The sequence below is a fragment of the Caretta caretta genome, chromosome 3 (assembly GCF_965140235.1).
Source record: "Caretta caretta isolate rCarCar2 chromosome 3, rCarCar1.hap1, whole genome shotgun sequence".
Lineage (NCBI taxonomy): Eukaryota > Metazoa > Chordata > Testudines > Cheloniidae > Caretta > Caretta caretta.
In genome coordinates, this window is record NC_134208.1 from 158,449,614 (window position 1) to 158,474,123 (window position 24,510).

Sequence of the window (24,510 nt, forward strand, 5' to 3'; positions counted from 1 at the left end):
CTGGGTCTTAAAGCACATAAGCATGTGCTTTACTGGATTAAGACCAAAAAAACAAAACAAAAAAACCACTTACTTAAAAATATTAAAATGTTGGGTCACAGAACTGATTTACCTTGCAAGTGCATAGGTAAAAGGTTTCACATACTAGGCACTGTGCTGCAGCTTCCAGCTTGGAAAAAGCTCAGGTTATCCATTCTCCTTTCCCTTTTCAAGTTTTCTGCACCACACTAATATCATGAGCAAACTTTAACTTTTGTGCCACACATGTGCACATCAGAGAACTTCATACTACATAAGAATAAGCCAAGGTCACTTTAAAAGTTGTACACATAAGTTTATATATAAACTTTTGCACAGTTAAACCCGCTCTACAGTAGACACACAATATACTCCACCACCACACCTCCAGGATAATATTGTCAGTGCAACTAACAGAGTCTGGTATAAGTTGCCTTTTAATTATATTCAAAAGAAAGATTTTAGGCAGATGTGCTCATTCAAGGCTAGCTCCTCAGCTGATATAACCAGTACAGCACTATCAGCCTCAGTGGAGTTATGTCAATTTACACCAGATGAGTTACCCCTTTGTTCCTTCATTTACAATTTCAGATTGCCTAAAATAAGTTCGTTCTCACATAAATAGGCCACAAACATGTGTAGCCCACAGGATTTTCTTCATTGTATATAAAAATTTTATACCCACTCCACACTATGTTATCTGAGGAAAAAAATTCATCTAGTTAAAAATATTAGATGTGATCCCATTCAAATCTGACCCAAAATTTAGAGATTTTATTAAAAGACCAAAAACACTTACACAAACTTAAAACCAAACAAATATGCTCATTATTTTTAGATTCCCATGGAAACACCTTTTAGTAACAATTAGCTACTCTGCTGTAGCATTTGTAACCAACACATAGCAGTAGTGAGAAAAATGACAGCGACACAGACAACAAAAAGCAGAACTGAGTTGTTTATCCAAGCTGAGGTACATAAAATCCCTATAAACACCCAAATTAAAATGTTTTTTAAACAATTTGAATGAATCTTTATTAATATATCAATATTAAATGAGCATCCTTTTAAATATCAAAGTAGGTTAGATTTAACAAGTCTATTGGAAAAACAATTTTAAAAATAAATTATCCAGTGCCTCTTCTAAAGAGAATATCTGTAGACATTAATTTTTACTCCTGTGGATCATATCACATTCATTCACACAAGCCTTTCACAATGGTATATTTTGCACATTGATTAACTGTCAAAGAAAAATAAGAGCTTGTTTATGCACTTGACACTCAAGTTAGATCAAAGGAGTTCTATTTCTTAGAAATGGACTTTTGGAAGAAAAAGAACACACTGAAAAATGGAATGATTAACACATCTAACAAAAAGCTTGAGTCAGACACGTGATGTTAGCTGGCAACAAGCGCTGTAGTTTTTATGGGGTCATGTTAGCCTTGTAATTATTTTCAGTTTCAATCATGCCGTATTTACAACAACAGACTGCAGATCAAAAAAAAAAAAAAAAGTCGCATCCACATTTTGATACAAACTGTAGCAATGTATTTCCAAAATAGTCACTCTTACATTAAATATTTATATAGTTTTTTTTAAGCTTGTCATAAAAAGTATTTAAACAATACAAAAAAAATAGATAGGTCAAGTCTAGGTCAGTGTAAGAATCTCTTTATAAAGGAGAGGTAACAGTTCTCCCTAAAGTGATTACATTACACATAGGAATCAGACCAAGAATACACACAGGAAGCTACAGGTCAATAAGTTTAATTGAAGTTCTGTCATATTTCCAACCTTTTTGGTCATCTGAGGTTTGTAATGGTGAACAAAGAAGATGTTTCCTAACACTTTAACTGCCAGAAAAAGATAGGAAAATGTAACTCTCACGTCCAGAGTGGCTTAGGGGTTTATGAGTTTGTACACAGCCTCTGAGCTTTTAGCTCAGCCAGTAGAAGCTCATGCTTTTAGATCTGACCCAAGGACATCTTATACAAAGCAAGACTTCATTTGCCACATCCCATTAGGGTACTAATGAGCAACTTTTTTAGACAAAGGGCCAGATTTGGATTTCAGTGAGGTTTCCAGAATTGGGCCCTATGGGAATAGCAGTCTCCCTTTCTAACACTCACAGCCAATTACATTACTCTCCTGCATGTACGCTGACCATCTCACTTGTCCAATTATGATTCTGTGACTTACTTGTAATTAGTGTTAGCACTTTTCACTTTCAAAGTGCTTTGCAAAGTATTGGAATACAATTAACCCTCTTTGCAACTTCAGGTCAAAGCGTAAACACAGGTCCTAGGCTCCCCCTACATGCACCTGTAAGGTTCTTCATCTCTAGGTCAGCCTGTACTACATACAGACTCTCTCTGTTTACACCAGGTGATATTTAGATCAAGTGCATTCAGGTACTGCTCAGGTACCAATGCCAAAGCTGGGTTTTCAAGGACCCCAAGTGAGTTAGGTACCCAACTCCTCTTGAAATTCACAGGAAGTTGGGTACCTAACTCCCTTGAAAAAGCCCTGGAAGTTAGCTACTAGATTTTACTAAGTATCTCATGATAGTTTTTAAAAGTTTTCTTAAAAATATATGGCACTAAGTGTAAAACTATACAACTTCCTCATTTAAAATGCCATACTTCACGGCAAGGCTTTAAAAAAAAAATCTTCCAACTTATCTTTCTTCTTCATCTTTAAATATACAACTGGTGGGATGCCAGGGTGTCCATAAAAGGTCGCACCAGGTTGTCTGTTGAGAAGTAGAATACCAAGCCAAAGGTAATGGAGATGGGAAGAGCAGGCAAGGCTTTCTTGAACACAGCCAGCAATAAAAGAGTCAGACACAAACCCTACCATAGAAGGGAACAAAGACAAAGGAAGACATTACACATAATAATAGACCCAGAAACGCTTTCATTGTAGGCACCAGATCACATGAATAATATGCTATGCCCTGCATAGGAAAGGGAAGTCTGCCTGGGCGAGAGGGGATAGGGTGTCGTCCCCCACTTCACACACAGTGGCTGCCTATTTTCTAACCCACAGTTTGAGCGGACATGGGATTTCCTCGGCAATCTCGATCACAAGCTCTCTCAGCCAGGATAAGCGAGAGGTAACAAGCGTCCTTGTTAATCTACAACTAACATAGAAAGGGTTAATTTATTTACATATTTCAAATCTTTGCTCGATACAGTTATGTAGCATTTACTGATCAGTTACAGATAAGTTTCCAAGTTATGGTCAGCTACAAACAACAAGCTTCATTTTCCATACAGGGATTAGCACACAGTAGATCTGTTTTTAACACCTTTCCAGCTGCCAAGGTCTATCGAAAAGAACTAAAACCAAAAAAAACCCTGGTTCCTCTCAGATGAATTCTCTCCTTATTCTGGGGTAAACACTACTGGTAGCTGTAAAGCAGGCCAAGGTCTCAGTTTTAATTGGAGCATCTTCAGCAGAGCCAAAAGTTGTAGTTTTGGGAGGCTTTTGAGCGAGAGGGAAGGAGAGAAAAAAAAAGATATCTAAGTACTTCGAAACTATAATACACACATACACCACCAGCATCGCTAAGTGAAGAAAGCTCCAAACCTGCCCACCCACATGGCAGGCTCTTTGGGGGAAGTCCACTCCTATGCAAGGACAATTTCACCTCACTATATAGAGATGGGTGGGGTGAAATTTCCACTGCTTTCCCCAAGTTTGAAACTTCACTTCAGTAACAAGAAGTCGAGCTTAGGGGAAGATTGGTTTTAAATGAAAATTAGTGGAGTGAAGACAGGTAAAGCCCTACTGCAGGGGTCGGCAACCGGCAGCACGCAAGCCGACTTTTACTGGCACGCTGCTGCTAGCTGGGGTCCCGGCCGCCGGCCCCACTCAGCCCGCTGCCAGCCTAGGTGAACGGAACCCCCAGCCAGCAGCAGGCTGAGCAGGGCCGGCGGCTGGGACCCCAGCTGGCAGGAGCCAGCAGACAGACTCCCAGACCGGTACCGGGCTGAGCCACTCAGGTCCGGGGTCTGGCCCTGCTCAGCCCTTCTGCTGGCCTGGGGTACCGGCAGCCAGCCCGGGGTACCGGCAGCCAGCCCAGGGCTCTGCTCCTGGCCTGGGCCCAGTGCTCTGCAGCCCTCATCAAAAATTACACTACAATTAGCTTAAAAACTCGAAAACTTTGTTTGTATATTACAGTAATCGTTATTATTCATTTGTGTTTTCGATGATTTACCTTCTAAAAAAAAATCTCGCATGTCTTCCACGCCCAGAAAGGGCATCTCGCACCCCCAGGGGGTGCGTGCACCCCAGGTTAAGAACCACTGCACTAAACTGATAAGATCTGCATTTTAATTTAATTTTAAATTAAGCTTCTTAAACATTTTAAAAACCTTGTTTACTTTACATACAACAATAGTTTAGTTATATAATATAGACTCAGAGAGACCTTCTAAAAACGTTAAAATGTATTACTGGCACGCAAAACCTTAAATTAGAGAGTGAATAAATGAAGACTCGGCACACCACTTCTGAAAGGTTGCTGACCTCTGCACTACTGCAAGCCTCAGCAACCCATGCCTCAGGCTGTCACACAAAATCAACTCCTTGCTGTAGAAACACAGCCCAGAATCCAAGCTTTCATTTTGTACTACTTCTTAGCGTATGCGTAACATGCCTCAGGTGGCACGTGACCGGGATACATCGCCGAATTTGATCTGCTGGTTGGATCATTAGCTTCTCCAGCTTAAGCGGGGTACGGACAAGGAGTGAGAGAAAAATATGATTTTAACCATTGTGGTTGTGAAGAAAGTGAAAAGAGAGTAATTGATTCACTGTTTTCTTCCTGACCCACAGGCAGTCTGAAACAATCGCTATGAGGTGGTTTGAACTATCCCATCCATCCCCATGTGGCATTCACTCTGAAACCCCAAGATAAATTTAAATGTTACCATTGTTAGTTACTTCACTACTGATCTTTTTGGCAGAAACATCCAGCTAATGCGATTATCATTACTGTGCTTTTACAGTCTCCAATCAACTCAACATCTTCCCAGGTACCAAAGCACCGAGACTTAACACTCTCAAATGGGTGTACCCTCTTATGCTCCTTTGAGAATTCTACCCCAAAGAGTCCTTCCCCCACCCGTCCAGCTGCCAAAACCTCCAGCTTCCCCCAATGATTTCTGTAATGTAGTTCTGTCGCACTGCCAAAAAGTGTGTTAAAAAACTGAGATAAGAGACTGCCACACTGGGATTCCTATACCAATACCAAAGGGCTACAGAAACCAGGGAAACCTTTATTGCAGAATTTAGATCTAGATTGCTTGGGGGCTTCAGCTTGGCTACTTAAAATACTGACATTTATCAAACTAAAATACTTCTTTATCTAAGGCAACTGGAAGTTTAAGGCCCACTACTACAGTCACATGAATCCCCATATCCCTTCCACTTCTGTATGGATAGCACAGGCTCTCTACAGTCTTTGGACAAACATACATTAGGGCTGGCACCAGGCCGCACACCCTCCTCAATGGGTGTGGTTTCTTTCTGCAGGTCTGTACAAGAATGGCTTAGCACTACAACACCACAGACCATTCTGGAGCTGGAAAGTCAGAGAAACAGGACCTTGAAGCAAGCAGATGGAACCAGAACACATTAGAAGTACATTTTAGGGAAAACAGTGCAGTGCAGATAGTCTCATGGGCAGACTCTGGAGAGCACTTGCTGTAGGGAACAGACCAGCCCAGAGGATGGACTAGATGACTAATAGGACTCCCCCTCCCCCATCTGTGAGGTTTTGAAAGCTGTGTTTAAAGCTAGGCTCACATGCTCCACTTACATTAGATACACTAGGATTAGTTGGGTCTTTTGCCCACTAAACTTCCATTGCCCAGCACGCACCTTTCATTAGAATGTTGACAGCTTCAAAATCACCACCCTACAGACTCAGTGACAACATTAGAGCATGTAGCAGTGCTCTTCAACACACACGGAGATCTGATTTGCAAGGTGCTGAGCTCCTGGCAGGGCTGGGTTCTAGGACAGCTACAATATGGTAATTTCTTCACAATGAAGAGGACTGTTTCAGAGGAGTTAGCCTCTGGCATTTCTGTTGCTTCCCAGCAAACACTGGAACAGAACACATCTCTGTCTGATAGCCTGAAACTGATGAGGGTTCTTTATCTTGACAAAGCTCATCAACTTGTCAGGGGTTACTAATACAAAAGAAGCACAAACCTCTTCTACCCTCATGAAGCAGCTCCTGTTGTCCAGAGGCAGATTTTTTGAGCCATTCAAGCCCAGAGATCTCAGTACTCACTCTTAAATGTGACAAAAGTCCCTGATCTCTAGCCACTGAAACAAGAACACCAGCAGTTCAATTCTAACTCCTTTTCCCAGACCCTTGTTCTTCTGCCCCATGGTCTCCACCTAGTAGCTGATGTGGATCTTAAGGCTTGTCTACACTACCATTTATAATCCACACCCCTGAGCGATGTAAATTACACCAACCTAAGTAGACAGTGCTATGTTGGCGGAAGAACTTTGGCCGCCAACACAGCTACCACCTCTCACAGAGGTGAAGTAATTAAGTCAACGGGAGAGCTCTCTCCCATAGTCTTAGAGAATCCTCACCAGACACGCTAGAGAGGCACAACTGTGCCGCTGTAGCGCTTTAGTTAGACTAGCCCTTATTTGTTCTTTAAGGACTTTTTTGCCCAAAGGCACAGTCCAGAGTGGATCACATTCTTGTCCCAGAGATATCAGAGTGCCTGTCTATGCTGATCACCTTTACATACAGTACGATGGGTAGAGTCGTGTGTGGGTTTCTCCCTATATTACACAGCAGTAGTTTAATATTTAACACTGACCAGTTACTGATACGTCCATCAATGGTACAATGCCATGAAGTACATATAAAAAAAAAAAGAGAGAGAGAACTTTTACAGTTTTACTTACTATAAGGATGGCTACAAAGCAGGCCAGTGTTGTATTCCAGTCTCCGCTAGCAGTGGCAGCTGCTTTCCCTACAAGCACACTGTAAAATATGAAGTCTCCAAGGCCTAGCTTGACACCCCCTGTTAAAAGTGAAAAATTTTCACATCAGTGCTCCTGTTTCTTTCTGTTTTTCTTGCTTTACGCCCATCCCTTCTCCCTCCTCCAGTGCAACTGGTCAAAGTTTCTACTCTTGACTAACAACTCAGACCACCAGGCTGACAACATTAAAGCGTTCCGTGGCACAGTTATTTGCATCCTCCCTGTACAGACAGCCTACTTTTTCACTTCACAGAAGCCAATGGACTTTCCTCTATAGAGGCAAAAAACTCCAGGACATTTCCTCTGTCAAAATTACCTTCAGCTGGTTGGAAGATTTCAACTGGAAAGAATTTCCTCTCTTCTCCCACCCTCTGCAAACCTAATCTCCAACCAGCTACAGCGTTACTCTTGTTTGGCCTGTTGGATCCCACACAACATGACACTTTCTCAAGCTCAGTGGGCACCATTAAATCGGAAATATTTGCATGGTAAGGGCTGCTCTACATATAGATTTTGTACCAGTTTAACTATACTGGTTTAGACACAGATATAGTTAAAATGGGTCCAACTCCCTAGCACAGGCAGTTATACTAGGATAAAAAAGTGCTTAAATCAGCATATCTTATGATTACCAGACTTTAAACGCCCTTACACCAATTATAACTAAGGGTATGTCTACGCTACGAAATTAGGTCGAATTTCTAGAAGTCGATTTTTAGAAACCGATTTTATAGTCGATTGCGTGTGTCCCCACTAAGTGCATTAAGTCAACGGAGTGCGTCCACAGTACTGAGGCTAGCATCGGCTTTCGGAGTGTTGCACTGTGGGTAGCTATCCCACAGTTTCCGCTGCCCATTGGAATTCTGGGTTAAGCTCCCAATGCCTGATGGGGCAAAAACATTGTCGCGGGTGATTTTGGGTACGTCAGTCGCCCCTCCCTCCGTGAGAGCAATGGTAGACAATCGTTTCATGCCTTTTTTCCGCGCAGGCGCCATACTGCTTTCAGCAGACAGTGCAGTAGGACTGCTAACCATTGTCATCGAACCACCGCTTCCACTGCCACTCTGCTTTCCTGCTCTTGTCTCGATAGTGAATTTCTCCATGTTGTGTCTCATGGGTTCCTGCTTCCGCTGCGACTCTGCTCTCCTGGTGGTCCCACAGGACCACTTCCACTGAAACTCTGCTTGGCTGCTCTTGTCTCGCCATAACACGGCAAGCATGCAGCCCACTTAGCTGTTGTGTCCTGGGAGCAGACGGTGCAGTAGGTCTGCAAACCATCGTCACTGAATGACCACTTCTGCTGCCACTCTGCTCTCCTGCTCACACCATACCACAGCAAGCATGGAGCCCACTCAGATCACTGTGGCAGTTATGAGCATTGTAAACACCTCGTGCATGATCATGCAGCATATGCAGAACCAGAACTTACAAAAGCAGGTGAGGAGGCAATGGCAGCACGGTGAGGAGACCGATGAGGACATGGACACAGACTTCTCTCAAAGCATAGGCTCCGGCAATTTGGCCATCCTGGTGGCAACGAGGCAGGCTCATGCCATGGAACACCAATTCTGGGCCCGGGAAATAAGCACAGACTGGTGGGACCGCATAGTGTTGTGGGTCTGGGATGATTCCCAGTGGCTGTGAAACTTTCGCATGTGTACGGGCACTTTCATGGAATTTTGTGACTTGCTTTCCCCAGCCCTGAAGCGCAAGAATACCAAGATGAGAGCAGCCCTCACAGTCCACAAGCGAGTGGCGATAGCCCTCTAGAAGCTTGCAATACCAGACAGCTACCGGTCAGTCGGGAATCAATTTGGAGTGGACAAATCTACCGTGGGGGTTGCTGTGATCCAAGTACCCACTGCAAATCACTGAGCTGCTGCTATTAAGGGTAGTGACTCTGGGAAATGTGCAGGTTATAGTGGATAGCTTTGCTGCAATGGGATTCCCTAACTGTGGTGGGGCCATAGACTGAACCCATATCCCTATCTTGGGACCGGGCCATCAAGGCAGCCAGTACATAAACCAAAAGGGGTACTTATCAATGGTGCTGCAAGCATTGGTGGATCACAAGGGACGTTTCACCAACATCAACATGGGATGGCCAGGAAAGGCACATGATCCTCGCATCTTCAGGAGCTCTGGTCTGTTTCAAAAGCTGCAGGAAGGGACTTTATTCCCAGACCAGAAAATAACCGCTGGGGATGTTGAAATGCCTATAGTTACCCCTGGGGACCCAGCCTATCCTTTAATGTCATGGCTCATGAAGCCATACATAGGCAGCCTAGACAGTAGTCAGGATCTGTTCAACTATAGGCTGAGCAAGGGCAGAATGGTGGTAGAACGTGCATTTGGACGTTTAAAAGCACGCTGGCACAATTTACTGACTTGCTCAGACCTCAGTGAAACCAATATTCCCATTGTTATTATTGCTTGCTGTGTGCTCCACAATATCTGAGAGAGTAAGGGAGAGACGTTCATGGCAGGGTGGGAAGTTGAGGCAAATAGCCTGGCCCCCGATTACACAAAGCCAGACACCAAGGCTGTTAGAAGAGCACAGCGGGGCATGCTGTGCATCAGAGAAGCTTTGAAAGCCAGTTTCATAGCTGACCAGACTACGGTGTGACAGTTCTGTTTGTTTCTCCTTGATGAAAACCCACCCCCTTGGTTCACTCTACTTCCCTGTAAGCCAACCACCCTTCCCTCCCTCCTTCGATCACAGCTTGCAGAGGCAATAAAGTTATTGTTGTTTCAAATTCATGCAGTCTTTATTAATTCGTCACACAAATAGGGGGATAACTGCCACAGTAGCCTGGGAGGGGTGGGGGAGGAGAGAAGGATAAGGCCACACTGCACTTCAAAACTTATTGAATGCCAGCCTTCTGTTGCTTGGGCAGTCCTCTAGGGTGAAGTGGTTGGGTGCCTGGAGGGGGTCGGCCCCCCTGCGTTCTGGGCATTTAGGTGAGGAGGCTATGGAACTTGGAGGAGGGCAGTTGATTACACAGGGGCTGCAGTGGCGGTCTGTGCCTTTCCTGCACCTCAACCATACACCAGAGCATATCAGTTTGATCCTCCAGTAGCTTCAGCATTGTATCCTGCCTCCTTTCATCATGCTGCCACCACCTTTCTTCTTGATCCCGCCACCTCTCCTCTCGCACGTCCCTCCTGTCCTTGAGTTCATTTTGTGATTCTGGACTCTGCCATTGTCTGCCTCCATGCATTCTGCTGGGCTCTTTCAGTTTGGGTGGACTGCATGACCTCAGAGAACATTTCATAGTGAGTGTGTTTTTTTCACCTTCTTATCCGCCCTAACCTCTGGGACAGAGATGCCAGTCGCAGCGTTGAAACATTTGCAGCTGTGGGAGGAAAAAAAGGGAGATTTTTTTTTTTTCCCAATTTTAAAGACATTGGCCATTTAAGAGGAGGGGCTGATGTTTTCAGGTTAATGTGCAGCACAAACCCAACTAACCCCCCCCCACACACACACACACCCCCCCAATTCGCTGGAATGATCACTTAGCCACGTGGTGGGGGGACGGGTGAACAGCAAGGATGATTTATTTTCAGCCACAGGCAAATAGCCCAGCAGGAACGGCCACCTCTGAATAAAATTCCCCTTTTTCAACCAGGTGACCATGAATGATATCACTCTCCTGAGGATAACAGAGATAAAGAACGGATGTTGCTTGAATGCCAGCAAACACCGGGACCACATGCTGCCATGCTTTCTTATGCAATGATTCCAGACTATGTGCTACTGGCCTGCCATGGTAAAGTGTCCTACCATGGAGGACGCAATAAGGCTTTGGGAGTACCTCCGGGACAGCTTCACTGAGATGTCCCTGGAGGATTTCCGCCCCGTCCCCACACACGTTAACAGACTTTCCAGTAGCTGTACTGGCCACGAATGCATCCCAAGTTTTCAGGTCAAATTAATCATTAAACACGCTTGCTTTTAAACAGTGTATTATATTTACAAAGGTACACTCACCAGAGCTACCTTCTCCGCCTTCAAGGTCGGGAGCCTGGGTTGGGAGGGTATTGGATCCATGGTGATAAACAGTTCCTGGCTGTTGGGGAGAACGGTTTCTCCGCTTGCCTGGTGTGCGCTATCTTCCTCATCCCCAAAATCCTCATCCCCGTTGCATGAGACTCCCCCCTTGCAGGAGTCCACGTACAGGGGTGGGGCAGTGGTAGGGACACCCCCTAGAATTGCATGCAGCTCATCACAGAAGTGGCATGTCTGGGGCTCTAACCCTGAGTGAGCGTTTGCCTCTTGGGTTCTTTGGTAGGCTTGCCTAAGCTCCTTAAGTTTCATGCGGCACTGCTGCGGGTCTCTGTGATAGCCTCTGTCCTTCATGCCCTTGGAGATTTTTTCAAATATTTTGGCATTTCGACTTTTGGAACAGAGTTCTGATAGCAAGGATTTGTCTCCCCATACAGCGATCAGATCCAGTACCTCCCGTTTGGTACATGCTGGAGCAATTTTGCAATTCTGGGACTCCATGGTCACCTTTGCTGGGGAGATCTGCATAGTCACCTGTGCTGATCAGCTTGCCACACTGGCCAAACAGGAAATGAAATTCAAAAGTTCGCGAGGCTTTTCCTGTCTACCTGGCCAGTGCATCCAAGTTCAGAGTGCTGTCCAGAGCGGTCACAATGCAGCACCGTGGCGTGGCATAGCTCCCGAATTGTGTCCACACTAACCCAAATCCGACCCTGCGATATCAATTTCAGCGCTAATCCCCTGGTCGGGGAGGAGTACAGAAATCGATTTTAAGAGCCCATTAAGTCGACAAAAATGGCTTCGTTAGGTGAACGGGTGCAGGGTTAAAATTGAAATAACGCTGCTAACTTCAACCTAAACTCGTAGTGGAGACCAGAGCTAAGGCTGCGTGTCTGTCATGGAGGTCATGGATTACGTGACCTCTGACATCTGCAGCGGCCGGTGCTGTCTAAGGGGCAGCCCCTGGACTAGCAGCAGCAGTTTGGGTGTGTGGGAGGGGGCTCAGGGCTGGGGCAGGGGTGTGTGGCGGCGCTTACCTGGAGGGGGATGAGGGGGGCAGAGGTGTCTCCTCGGCTTCCCCAGCATGTCCCTGCAGCTCCTAGGTGGAGCAGCCAGGGTGGGTGGGTGCTCAGCATGCTGCCCACACCTGCAGGACCCACCCCTGGAGCTCCCATTGGCTGTGGCTCCTGGCCATAGCGCTTGTGGCAGGAGTGGTGCATGGAGCCCCCCAGCCACCCCACCCCCTAGGAGCTACAGGGACGTGCCAGTCAGAACCAGGTAGGGAGCCTGCCAGCCCTCCCACCCCCCGAGCACCCACAGCGCCCCTGGCCCAAGTTTTAGTTAAGGGTACATAGTAAAAGTCATGGACAGGTCACGGGCAGCAAGGAAAAATTCATGGCCTGTAACCTGTCCATGACTTTTATTAAAAATACCCATGACTAAAATGTAGCCTTAATTATAACTGCATCCACCCTAGGGGCGTTCCCCTGACAACGACAGCCATTTAGAAAACGATATACTTACATCAATTTCTAAACTGATATGATTAAATTGGTACCAAAACAAAAAACCACACAAACAACTGTGTGAAGACCAGCCCTTAGGTATAAGGGCCTCCTGTTCTAAGCATAGTTAGAATAGATATTGCAGCATGAAAATCATTGAGTCAGATTCCGATACCCTTCTTACTCACATTCAGTCATTATCTTACTGTTCAGATACTCCCATTCATTTCAATAGAACTACTCAGAGCAAGGTGCTCCCAATGTGAGTAGGAGAATTTGACTCTTACTGTGTATGGCAGGACGCCATTTAAAAGCAAGTTTTCATGACTTGTTTGCCTTACTTTCCTCCTCTTCCAGCTCCTCTAATAAGGAAGTGGTTGGATGGGTTGGAGCTGGACTCCTGGCCTCGGAGATTTCAGACTCCACGTATGCAGGATTGTCATTGATCTCTCTCATGTCTTCAGCTGGGTTCCCCCAAAACACACACCAAACACCACAACAAAGAAGAGACAAAACGAAGGCATCTACATTAACATGTTTTGAGAAACATGAAGTAAGCAGCCTTTATGAAGGGGCTTCTCCATACCAAACCAGGGATGAGTGGGTGAAGTCTCAGTGTACAAACTGTAGTGTTCATTAGGACTGGATTAAATACAGATTCTAAATGGCTTTGTCAAGAGTGCATGCCCCCTACAGTATCATCAGAAATAGTAAAGACGCCATCATACCAGGGCATGATTGGTCAATCTAGTTTAGCTTGGTTTATTCCGAATATAAAAGTGTTCCTAGTTATCAAGCCTTAAGGTCCATTTGTTTTGTTTCCTTTCTTAAAAAAAGGAAACACTGTTTAAGAGAGCTACTACTGGCTTCTGAAGCACAACAGAAGCAGCTATTTTTAGTGATTAAATGGGAAAACCATTTATAGTAAAACCCACTCATGCCCCAAGACTACATCACACATCAGGTTTAGCTCATTCATTTTTAAGATATGTAGTTTGGCTTTAAACTTACAATCTAAAGCAAACTAATTATCCAGCCCCCACTTTGTGAAAAATCCAGTAGTGCCCCAAGCACTTAGATAATTGGGGTTTTACTAGCTGCACTTTAATACATATTAGAAAACACTTTTATAAAAAAGTAATGAAGCCTTAACACCAGACTTCCCTACAGCACTCTGCTAATCTTTATTGACAAGCCAGGTGAGGATATGAGAGAGAAAACAAATCAGTGAGGTTCTACTACAGTCCTGTCTAGCATGCAATAGAAAAACTGCAAAACATGCACAAGCTTATTGCGCCACAGATTTGCAATTTGAAAACCAAAGACACTAACTACAATACATAGTTCTCCGTTAAGAGCAAAACGGACCTGAATCCCACGTCTGCTGAGTAAGGTCCCTTGATGCTGAGTCTGGCTTTGCCATTCCTACTGTCCACACCATAGCAGCTGTAGGGAAAAGAAATAATGTGTAGAAAATTATAGGTCACTGACCGTTCAGAGGAGCTAGACAGTATTTTAGTGGCTCTACTTTTATCCTGAATTTTACACAGCAGGCAAAGAAACTAAACAATCACCCCAGGGAAACACACTCAAAATCCACATCTTGGTTGGCATATTCCTATTCCCTAGTCATTTACTTAGCAAGATAGGAGACAGCATATTACAGGTATCAGTACTCAGACCACAAGTTATTGCATGCAAGGAAGCCATTTTGTTTTCTATGGCTCTCAGAAAGCCAAGGCCCCAGATCCTCATCTCCTTCACTTGATCTGCTAAAGGAAAGAGGTGGCCCAGGAAATGGTGCCACTAAGGGAGGGATAGTGGTAGGTTTTCTGTAACATTCTTTGGTAATGAGAGAATGCTGCAACCCACTTACCTAGGGTGGCAAGAGGTTTTTCTGTTTATTTCTGATTGGCCACCCCTTCCCTCTTGTTTTTCTGTAAGGGGGATGTTGGGAGCCTCCTGGGAGGTAAGTGGGAATATCCAAGGGCAGCCTTGGGGTTTACTTTTGAGATGGTTCACTAAAATAAGGAAGGCAGGGACCTTTTTAAGATCAGAAAAGAAGCAGAAGTTTACTTGAGATGTGCACTAGGGCTCTGGTTTCTTAGAATGCCAAGGCAAATATAAAAAGACAGATTCCATTTGAGGCTCAGTTGCGGCAAGGAAGCCTCCACGGACTGTGGGCTTACAATGGAAACATGGATGTCAGGCAAAGCTTTTTGTTGAGTTACTGTTTTCTGTGTTTTTTCCTTCTCCAACGGAAGACGTTCTTGATTTATTAGCTGTGCTGAGAGTCTGACTTTATCCAGACCTCTACCCCTGCCTCTCTCACTCCCCCAGCATAACAGAAGCCTTGCTTAAAAAAAGCACAACATCCCAAAGGAGTCCTTTCCAAATCACTCCATGGCAGCAGGATGAACCAGGAAAAGGCTTAATTAAAGAGCAGCTATATTAGCCTATGTCAATTTCCACCTGCCAGACTGATGAACCTCTTTAGATACAGGATGCTCATATATTCAGTGCCAGTCAGATAACTTCTGCAGCAATGTTACTGTGGTACCAGCCATAGCATCACTGCTCTCATAATAAGCCCCCTATCTTAGGGATTTATTAACATAAGCATTTCACTTCCCTTTTAGGGTGGAACCTGGTAAGAGGTTTGTCAGCCCAGGAAATCTGGGTAGGCTAATAAGAGAAAGAAAATCCCCACACCTGAAGAAAAACCCCTCAGCATGGGTTTAATGTCTTAGTTAAGGTGTGAGACCATTAAACAGCACAGGTCCTAAGCCCTTTGAAGTAACTGTGCCTTTTCTGAAGAATATATTTTAAAAATGGGGGGAGCAGGGGAAATACTGCACCAATAAAAAGTTACCCTCCGCTTCCCCATGAAAGTGGGTAACAACCAACAACAACAAGCTACACTGCACCTGCAATTCTCCCCCTGGAGGGAGGAAGAGAAAGAACCAGCCACGTGACAGATGTTACTTCATGCACTACTGAAAGGTGCTCAGTGTGCTAATGGTAGAGATTTACCTGTACAAGACAGAAAAAGCACAGAGGCTGACTGTAGGAATGCTACAGAGTAATTCTGCTGTCAGGACTGTTGCACACAGGTTTCTTAGGCATGGGTGTGGTCATATCAATGCAACATATAAGACTATACCCTTAAAGAAACCAGTTCAGAGATATATGTAGGGATCAACACAGGCATAAATGGGTTTCCTTTGTGTCCAGTGGTCACCTGCTAAAATATTAGTGCAAATCAGATGATTTAAGTTTCTCTCTAGAATTCTGATTCTGTGAAGGAGACATTGGTTCTCATGCATACCACCTTCTAAGGCAGAAGTCTTCTAAGTGGGATTGGTAGCACCACCTATTACAAAGGTTGCCTGACATCTCCCATAACTCCCTGCTTTCAGTTGCTTATAAACGTTACCAAACTTTATGGCTTGAGCTGAATTTTCCACACTGGGCACATGCCTATTGTTGAATTTTGTTTTGGAACGCATCAACCAAAAGACTGTAGCTGTTCGCAAGATGAGGCTAAGAAAAAAAAATGTTATTCACTCATATTAAAAAAAAAATTAAAAAAAAATCTGGTGACCTTTGAGAGAAGTTCTTGTACCACCGTGCTTTGGAGCATGAACTTCAAATTTAGCAGAGGGTAGCCTGTGTGTTAAGGAGGTGAATTTTGCTGTTCATGTGAACATCTCCCCAATTTTGGCCCAGTTTTAAACTTTTGAAAAAAATCTTGGCTTGCACATGCTCAGTGAAGACTTCTTACAATTTAGCAGCTAAAGTCTCTGAATATTGTGTGCACAGTGGGCATGCTCCAGCGCCTTACAGCATAACCCTCTTGTGCACATACATTATATGGTCTTTAATTGCATAATCACTTTTTACCTGTTGGACCCCTGCTTCGTTCAATGCACAAGATGGACCTGCACCAACGATGAATCAAGGTTTGTGTAGTGGAAGAGCCTGTTGTCAAAGGACCCCTGCTTCATTTGTTGCAGAGTTAGAAGGTGTGTGGTGAATGAAGGAGGGGATTGCAGGAAGAGAAAGGACAGTATCATGGTTCAGGCAGCTGAATGCTGCCCTGTAGAATTGGATTCTATCCATGCCTTTGCCACAGAGTGCCTGCAGCATGCTGGGCAAGTCACTTAAAACCAAGTGACCACCTGTGAAAAGCTAAATGGTGTATTCCTCATTTTCTGCATGCCCAACTTGAGACCCCTACAGTCTGATTTGCAGAAGTGTTGAGCACTCACAACTGCAACTGAAGTCAATGGGATGTGTGCTTTGAACATAGGAATGCTACGTAACGCAAAGTACACAGGTAACCTTTATTTTGACATTTCCTAGATAGGAGTGCTTGACTTTGCAGCTTTAATGTTCTGACATAGCTTGTGTTTAATACCACAATAGGCTGATTTCTATCTTGAAAGATGTTGACTATAACCCACACAACACATATGCCAATGTTATTTAAAGTGATAAAAACTGGTAAATCAGCATTTAAACAACTGGATTTCTAAGGATACGTCTAGACTAAGGTTTGTGGCCACATTGTAGTTTTAGTTAGTTGACCACTAGTTAACTTGAACTACCCAACACCTTTATAAATGCTAGTTTTGAGAGCAAGGAGCTAAGAAAAATGCTGCTCATTGGTACAGTGTGGTTATAAGCTTGGAATGGATATAAATCCAGTTAAAACATTAGCATTCAAATCTAGAAGTGATTACTCACAAGAATATATTAGTGCAGGAAATATAGGTTCATTTCTCTCCTGTGCAGTTTCTACCAGCATTCTCAGTGGCCCTCTGGGACACAGCACAGCGATCAGATCTGTGAAGAGAAAAGGGCCAGAGTCTCCAGTCTCAAGCCACATGTTCTGTACATTTCAAATCTAATGGGCAATTTCCACCCCCGCCCCTCATCTCTCTTTAAAATGGCATCTCGAGATATTTCACGCACAACAGTCATGATGTAAAGTTGGTAAGATTAGCATAACACCATCTTATAATTAGTCTCTGCTTGAAGATCCCCTTTGCTGAAATACAGTCTCCCAGTTCAATGTTATAAGATTTTTCAGCGTGCTAACATTATAAGTGGCCTCAAACAGGCCTTCATTTCCTTAAAATGAGACTATAGTGTACTTGAGGTGTACAGGTTCAGATAGTTTTATTCACGTTTCAAGATCCATTGGTTCAAGACCCTTATTATTTTGTCTTTTATATAGTTCATGTCACTTGTACATTTCATTCCTGTGAGCCACCTTAACCCCTTCAAAGCTCCAAACCATTTAGAATGTCACCTGGGGTAAGTTTCCCCCAGTTCTGCAGGTACAGCCACACTTTACTTAATGCCAAAATCTGGGATTTCCCAATAACGAGCTAATGAGTTTTGCATTACTGCCAGGTTACTCCTGGTAAAGCCCACTGCCCACACCAAGGAGTTTCATAAATTCAGTCATTCCTCCTGCATAGGTTCTGCATGTTAGTTAAAGACACATAACAGTCACATCCAAGCCTTACCATAAATTGAAATAGCTCCTAGAATGACCCACGCTGACCATTCGGGTAGATATTTAATGAAAACCAATGCCATCAGCGCACTGATCATAATAAGATAGGCCTGCTGGAGGTGCAAGGGACCCTTCCAGTGGATACAAATCATCCCAACAGCTCCAAAATTCCAGATGACAAAGAACAAGGTGGGGTAATCCATAGCCACATTGTAGGTCTTCAGCACTTCGCTGCAGAACAAAACCAAAAGGTGATTTAGCTAAGCAATATGCAACTGACAAGCAAGACACCTTCATGGCACTAGTCAAACAGTGATATCTCAGGCCTAAGATGAAGCAGGTCAGGTCCTGAATTAAAAAATTCCACTTGCCCAAGAGAAGGGCTGTGAGAGATTGGTAAGATGAGTCTCCCCATTCCCAGCATCAGACTCCTCTACAGTGCCATAGCTGGCCACTCAGAAACTGAAGGCCATGCTGTCAAATGTGGGCTGATGGGTAATCACACGGCCCAGCTGGAAGCAGCAACAGTTCCACAAACTCATTGCTCTCACCCACAGCAGAAGGTGCCATCATTGCTTCCCATCACTAATTGCCCACTTGCCTTGCAGTCAATGGCTGCTTCCAGTTCTCTATAGTTTTATGGCAGTAGGGTGGACACTAGATAGCACACAAGTACTGCCTTGCCTTACACTATGGGGTGGATAGCGAGACACACCAAAGACTGGATTGCTCACTCAAGCGAGCAAAATTTCCAGACATAGCTGAAAATAAGAATGCAGCAGCGTGGACAGCATTTAGTAAAGATGGCAAACGAGAAATGGCCTGTGCAAGGTACAATTTTCAAGACAAAATAAATATATCATTAGCAAGCTAGATGTGAGGTGTGACCCAGCACTGAAGTTAAGGGGAAAGAAAAATTTGCAGAGATGTGGTTAGAGAGTAAAATATGGCACACTGTCAAGTCAGAGTATCCCCCACATCAGAGAAAAAAACACCAAAAAACAAAAAACAACAACCTCTCAGGCCCAGCTCTCAGGTACCACTACTGCACCAAACAGCCCATTTTGAGAGCTCACTATTCAAGTGGCAAACTTCAGTGACAGCACCCTCTCCAAACAGGGAGCCTTCTGGGGGAGGGTACATCAGAACCTCAGCACTTCAGACTAATGACTGGAAGATGTTGCAAATTAGCAAAATAAACCATTTTTAAAAAGCAAAGATAAGGCAACCATAGTTTTTACTAAAAAAAGAAAAAGGAGTACTTGTGGCACCTTAGAAACTAACAAATTTGAGCATAAGCTTTCGTGAGCTACTGTATTTTCCCTGAATGCATCCGATGAAGTGAGCTGTAGCTCACGAAAGCTTATGCTCAAATAAATTGGTTAGTCTCTAAGGTGCCACAAGTACTCCTTTTCTTTTTGCGGATACAGACTAACAGCTGCTACTGTGAAACCTGTCATAGTTTTTACTGTCCACTGAGGCTTAGTTTGCTTGACAATATTTTGTCAGCATGCTAGCTGATGGACCGTAGCACGTTTTGTAAAGACAATGAAGTCTGAGCAACAGGCAGCCTCACTACAAGTACTCTTCAGTCTTTGCTGAGAGATGGAGAGACCATTGTTTTTCTTGGTACAAATTAGTAAAGTTTTACTGTCTACTGCAACCACAAGGGTTTAATTAATTCTTCAATTACTACAGTACAAGCAGAATGTTTGCACTTACCCTAGATAGATGTAGGTGAAAAGGAACAGCAGCATCAGTGATGAAAGAATCAGCCAACCGTGGATAAACTGTTCAATGGAAAGACAAGAGAGTAGCTGACATGGCTGGATAGCTTTTTCCCCATGGTGTACTGTTGCGTGCACCAGTGTGGTCAGGGACATCCACAGGTTGCCAGCCTTTGACAGTCTTCCTCTTTCCTTCAATACACTGTACACTCCATAGAGAAGGGAGAGGGATCCCCCTGGGCTACCCAGTTACCTCACCCTCTCTCTATTCTTATCTTTCTTTCCAAGCTCTTTGAGCCTGCACCCTTCTGCTTTGACTTCCTCTCCACCAACTCCCTTTTGGATCCACTGCAGTCTGATCTCCAACCTCTCCACAACATTGAAACTTCCCTGGTTCAACAAAAAGAACGAGGAGTCCTTGTGGCACCTTTGAGACTAAACACATTTATTTGGGCATAAGCTTTCGTGGGCTAGAACCCACTTCATCAGATGCATGGAGTGGAAAATACAGCAGGTAGGTAGGTAGGTAGGTTGGTTATCTGGTTCAAATCACCAATGACTGGCTCCTCAAAGCCAGAGGAGGGCTCCTATTATCAGCAGTTATCCTGATAAACTTATCTTCTGCTTTCACAGCTGATCACTTCCTCCTTGGGCTTTCACAACTGTGCTCAGATTGTCCTTCTGCCTCCACACCTGACCTCTTAGTAAGTTCCCCTCCTCCCCCATAGCCTGCTGGTGTCCCCACAGGGTTCTGTTTTTGATCGATTTCTCCCTCTCTATTCTCTGGGAGGGCATTCAGCTACTAGTATGTTCAAGTTTCACACTCACTCTCTCACACACACAATTTTAGCCTCCCACTTACCCCATAAATGAAATCTCACATCTCTTCCTGGGCAGCCTGCTGCCACTTTACACAAACATGACAAGAACTGAATTTGCCTTTTCCTCAAACAACTCTCCTCTTCCTCCCCCCACCCCACCCACCATAGACAACTCCAACCAATCCTCACAGCCAGGAACTATCCACTTCCTCAGAAAGCTGGTCTCACACTCTTGAAAAGGAGGAAACTGATGGGACAGTGTAGCTATATCAAAACATCTTCATTTGCTAATATCAGTCAGGACAGAGTTTAAACTCTGAAACCTCTTCACTCAAAGCTACAGGATTCAAGCCAAAATGTAGACTATAGTACAAAAAAATCAGACCTTTTACTTATAGGAGAGGATACCTGGGGGGGGAGAGTAGAAAAATCCACAAGTTTTAATAAATTAGGCTCCAGGTTAACTTGGAGCCTAGACAGAGCACTTTTACAGCTCTGTTACATGGGAAGTGTACTTTCTCAAGTACTTAAAAAATTCCAGAGACTGACCATATCTCAAAACCAACTGCAAGAAATGGAGACAGAAAAAATGCAGTCTCTGTTCAGTGTAGAACTTTGACTAAAACTCAAACAGCTGTTGCATAGTCACACAGGGTGTTACACAAGAGTGGAGGAGATGAGGCCTGTGTGGTTTTAGTTTTACTCTACAAAAACAAAAAAAACCCCATCTAGCTATGAGCTCCCAACAGTCAAAAAAAATAAAGCCAGCCTCACGTTAGTTATCTGTGAATGCCCACTGGCTGTGAAGAGAGGATAATGAAGTCATTAATTACTGGTAATGGCTACTCTAGAAGGAGATTCCTATTCTGTGTAAAATCTAGGAGAACTACTAATGCAATGCCCATACGTCTCTCCCCAACGCACAAGTCCTCTCAAAACTAGTTTGGGATGCTTCACTGATTACTATAGGACTTCTATTTTGTCCAGCATAAATACCTCACCTTGTAACAACGATATTTATACAGCACAACTAGGAACACTGTCATCACGATGATAACACTGATCATTATGATGGTATTCAGCACGGAGTTCAGGAGACGCTGGCCCACAGAAGGTGTATCTTCACTAAAAGGGGTGTAGATCCTGCAGAGCAAAGAGACGCAGCGTAGTAGACAGGTACGTACTATGCTATTACACCGCCACCAAGATAAACTGTGTCCTCCAATGTCTGTGTGTGACTCCCATGATCACTGGAATCCCAGCCCTAATCCCCAGAGTGTGCTTAGAGAGCACCCACAGCAGAGAACCCTATGAATCACGATAAGGGAAGATTTCAGAGTAGCTGCCGCATTAGTCTGTATCCGCAAAAAGAAAAGGAGTACTTGTGGCACCTTAGAGAACAACAAATTTATCTGAGCATAAGCTTTCGTGAGCTACAGCTCACTTCATGCATCCAATGCTCATGAAAGCTTATGCTCAAGTAAATTTGTTGTTCTCCAGGGTGCCACAAGTCCTCCTTTTCTTTTTATAAGGGAAGAGACCATTAACTTCAGCATCTTTATTTAGAAGACTTTTCATTCTTTCTGCATACGGAGGTCTCTCCAGGCCACTAGTAATTTTTATTGCTTGTCTCTGGACCCTTCTGTTTCTGCTGTACATTTTGTGTGATAACGGTTAAGACTGCACCATTGATTTCTAGAGTAGTAGTCTCTCTTGTTTTTCCACACATCCTAACATTGCTTCCTTCAGCTATATTCAAGGGAAATGCCAGTCCCCTTTTAATCCCCTTATGAAACATCCTCCAGCCCCCTGTTACAGCCCCAAGAATGCCCTCAGTCACGGTCCTGGTTAAGAGGGCTGGATGGAACTCTGTGCCAATTAACACGAGTCTTTAAAAGCCACAGAGATCGTTCAGCAGAGAGACACTTTTCCGTCCACCCGAGTGTGCTATGTCACATTTGCTGCCAGCTGGTGCCTAAAACAAACAAAACAAAACAAAACAAAATGGGTGGGAGGGGTGGAATCCAACCTGAGTTCTTACAATGCAGTGGGAAGCAGCCTCATCACAATTTCTGAGGTAGCCAGAGTTAAATCAGTTTAAGTCCTACCCAGATGACTCTGAACTTCCAGTGCCCTTTCCCCCCCCCCCATTGGTTTGTAACGGATACATTAGGGTCCATTCCTGTCAGCTGAACTTAGTATATTTAGCCCAGTTCAAAAGAATGAAGTCTTTGCCTGTTTACAGAGTTAGGTTTTTAACTGAGTGGGTAAAGGTTCTCTCATCCCATTGTGGAAGGCCTCTGGGTGCACACATCTCTACATATACGGACACAGAACGTGTTTGTAATGCAAGAGATCACAGCCACACACACACGCTGCTTTTAAGAACCTACTTACAACTGCCCATTTTTCTCAGTGTAGAAGCGCACTGACTTTATGGTGGCAACGACAACAATCATACACAGCGTGACAGGCACAAAGAGCATGATCACATGCTTTGCTCCATATTTCAGGGTCAGTTCCTCCTCCTCCTTATTGTCCACAGCAATGTCTCTTACTGGAAGTCCTGAGTCAGAATTACCGCTGTCAGCATCACTAGGGCTACAACTGCCACCAGTATGCCTCTTCTGTAACGAGAGGTTAGAGTATGCATAAGACCCTTTTTATTGTCCATGCAAAGCATTCACTCATTTCCTGGTGACACACAGTAACACCCTATAAAATAACAGAAAGCTCTCACTACATGGAAGTGAGCATGTAAGCCCTATGACTAGCGATGCAAACATCACCTGCATCAGACATGCTATGAACTGGATTTTTTTTTTTTTTTAATAAAGTGTAAAGCATAAGTCTACAGACATTTAAAATGGGGAGGGGGCAGTGCACACAATTTGAACTGAAGGAAATTCTAGCTGAAGAGTCTGATGCCCAGCCATTTGAATCTGTTCTCTCAGCAATCCTGTCCTTGCATTACATGGCTGCTTCACTATTACTTGCATAAGATCCTATTTAACATCTGTTTTGTTTGCCCAGTACTGAGGAAGCTCTGGAGAATAGCTCAGCCAGCTAGTTTTAGCTTCCTTGTTGTTTAATTAAAGGTCCAGAGAGAACATCCCTCAGGAAAGTCACGGGTATCAGATCATGCTTAAAACTCACAGCTCTAGCAACTGGGAGGGGAGGGGCATGAAGAGACAGGGAAAGAAGTGACTATTGCCGTTATTTAAGAAATACACTCTTCAGTACCTCTGAAATGAGGCCTGACCGACTCTAGGATACACTGGAAGGCACTAAGTGATCTATTCAGCAGAGCAGCAATGGCATCATACCACATTTTCTCTCTTTCTAGACGCATTGCAGACCTACCCTGTACGTCTGCGTCTCCGCTGCTTCTGGTGCTTGCAGCCCATCCTGGTAGGAGGCTGCAGGAGGGCTCTCTGCTGATATCAGCGATGTTCTCTCATTGCAGGCTTCCTCTTCACTGTCTGAACTGTTCATGAATGTGATCATCATCAGTCTCTCATACAGTGCCTAGAACCAAACACAACAAGAGGAGAGAGAGAAGTCATGATACAAACTAAAAGCCACAGACACAGAATTGGAGATATGGGCAAGAAGTGCAATTCTAATGGGGATGTTCTTGCAGGGGTTGTGACTACTTATCTTAGTACAACATAATACACTTGCATATTGAAAAATGCATCATGCTCTAGATGAAATTAGATAGTGGTGGGGGGGGGTGGTGGTTCCTGTTTCGTCTTTTACACAGTTGGATGGGGAAGTGAAATTCAGTGCCTAATTAGCAGCCAAGTGAGAGTCAAGTCCTCTCTTTAGTCACAGCATGCATGGCTGCTGCAGCTGTTCTCCCCTCCTTGCCACGGTG

The 24,510-nt window shown here is 44.2% G+C and overlaps 1 protein-coding gene across 8 annotated transcripts in view; it reads right to left on the reverse strand.

Annotated features, from left to right (window-relative positions):
- Nucleotides 1-313: 313 nt before the first annotated feature.
- The window catches only part of PSEN2 (presenilin 2), a 32,857-nt gene continuing 8,660 nt past the window's right edge, over nt 314-24,510 (reverse strand). For 3 of the 8 annotated variants that reach the window (XM_075127049.1, XM_048843374.2, XM_048843372.2), the window contains 10 exons: nt 23,994-24,158; nt 23,028-23,257; nt 21,632-21,773; nt 19,805-19,872; nt 18,093-18,313; nt 17,305-17,403; nt 13,924-14,001; nt 12,897-13,019; nt 6,967-7,085; nt 314-2,873 (listed from right to left, as the gene is read on the reverse strand). In XM_075127049.1, the coding sequence (XP_074983150.1) occupies nt 2,718-2,873; nt 6,967-7,085; nt 12,897-13,019; nt 13,924-14,001; nt 17,305-17,403; nt 18,093-18,313; nt 19,805-19,872; nt 21,632-21,773; nt 23,028-23,257; nt 23,994-24,140 (1,383 nt within the window). In that variant the 5' untranslated portion in view covers nt 24,141-24,158 and the 3' untranslated portion in view covers nt 314-2,717. Of the gene's footprint in view, nt 2,874-6,966; nt 7,086-9,784; nt 10,401-11,035; nt 11,251-12,842; nt 13,020-13,923; nt 14,002-17,304; nt 17,404-18,092; nt 18,314-19,804; nt 19,873-21,631; nt 21,774-23,027; nt 23,258-23,993; nt 24,159-24,510 lie in introns of those variants that run through there. The other 5 variants (XM_048843373.2, XM_048843376.2, XM_048843379.2 and 2 more) reach the window with 5 other exon arrangements.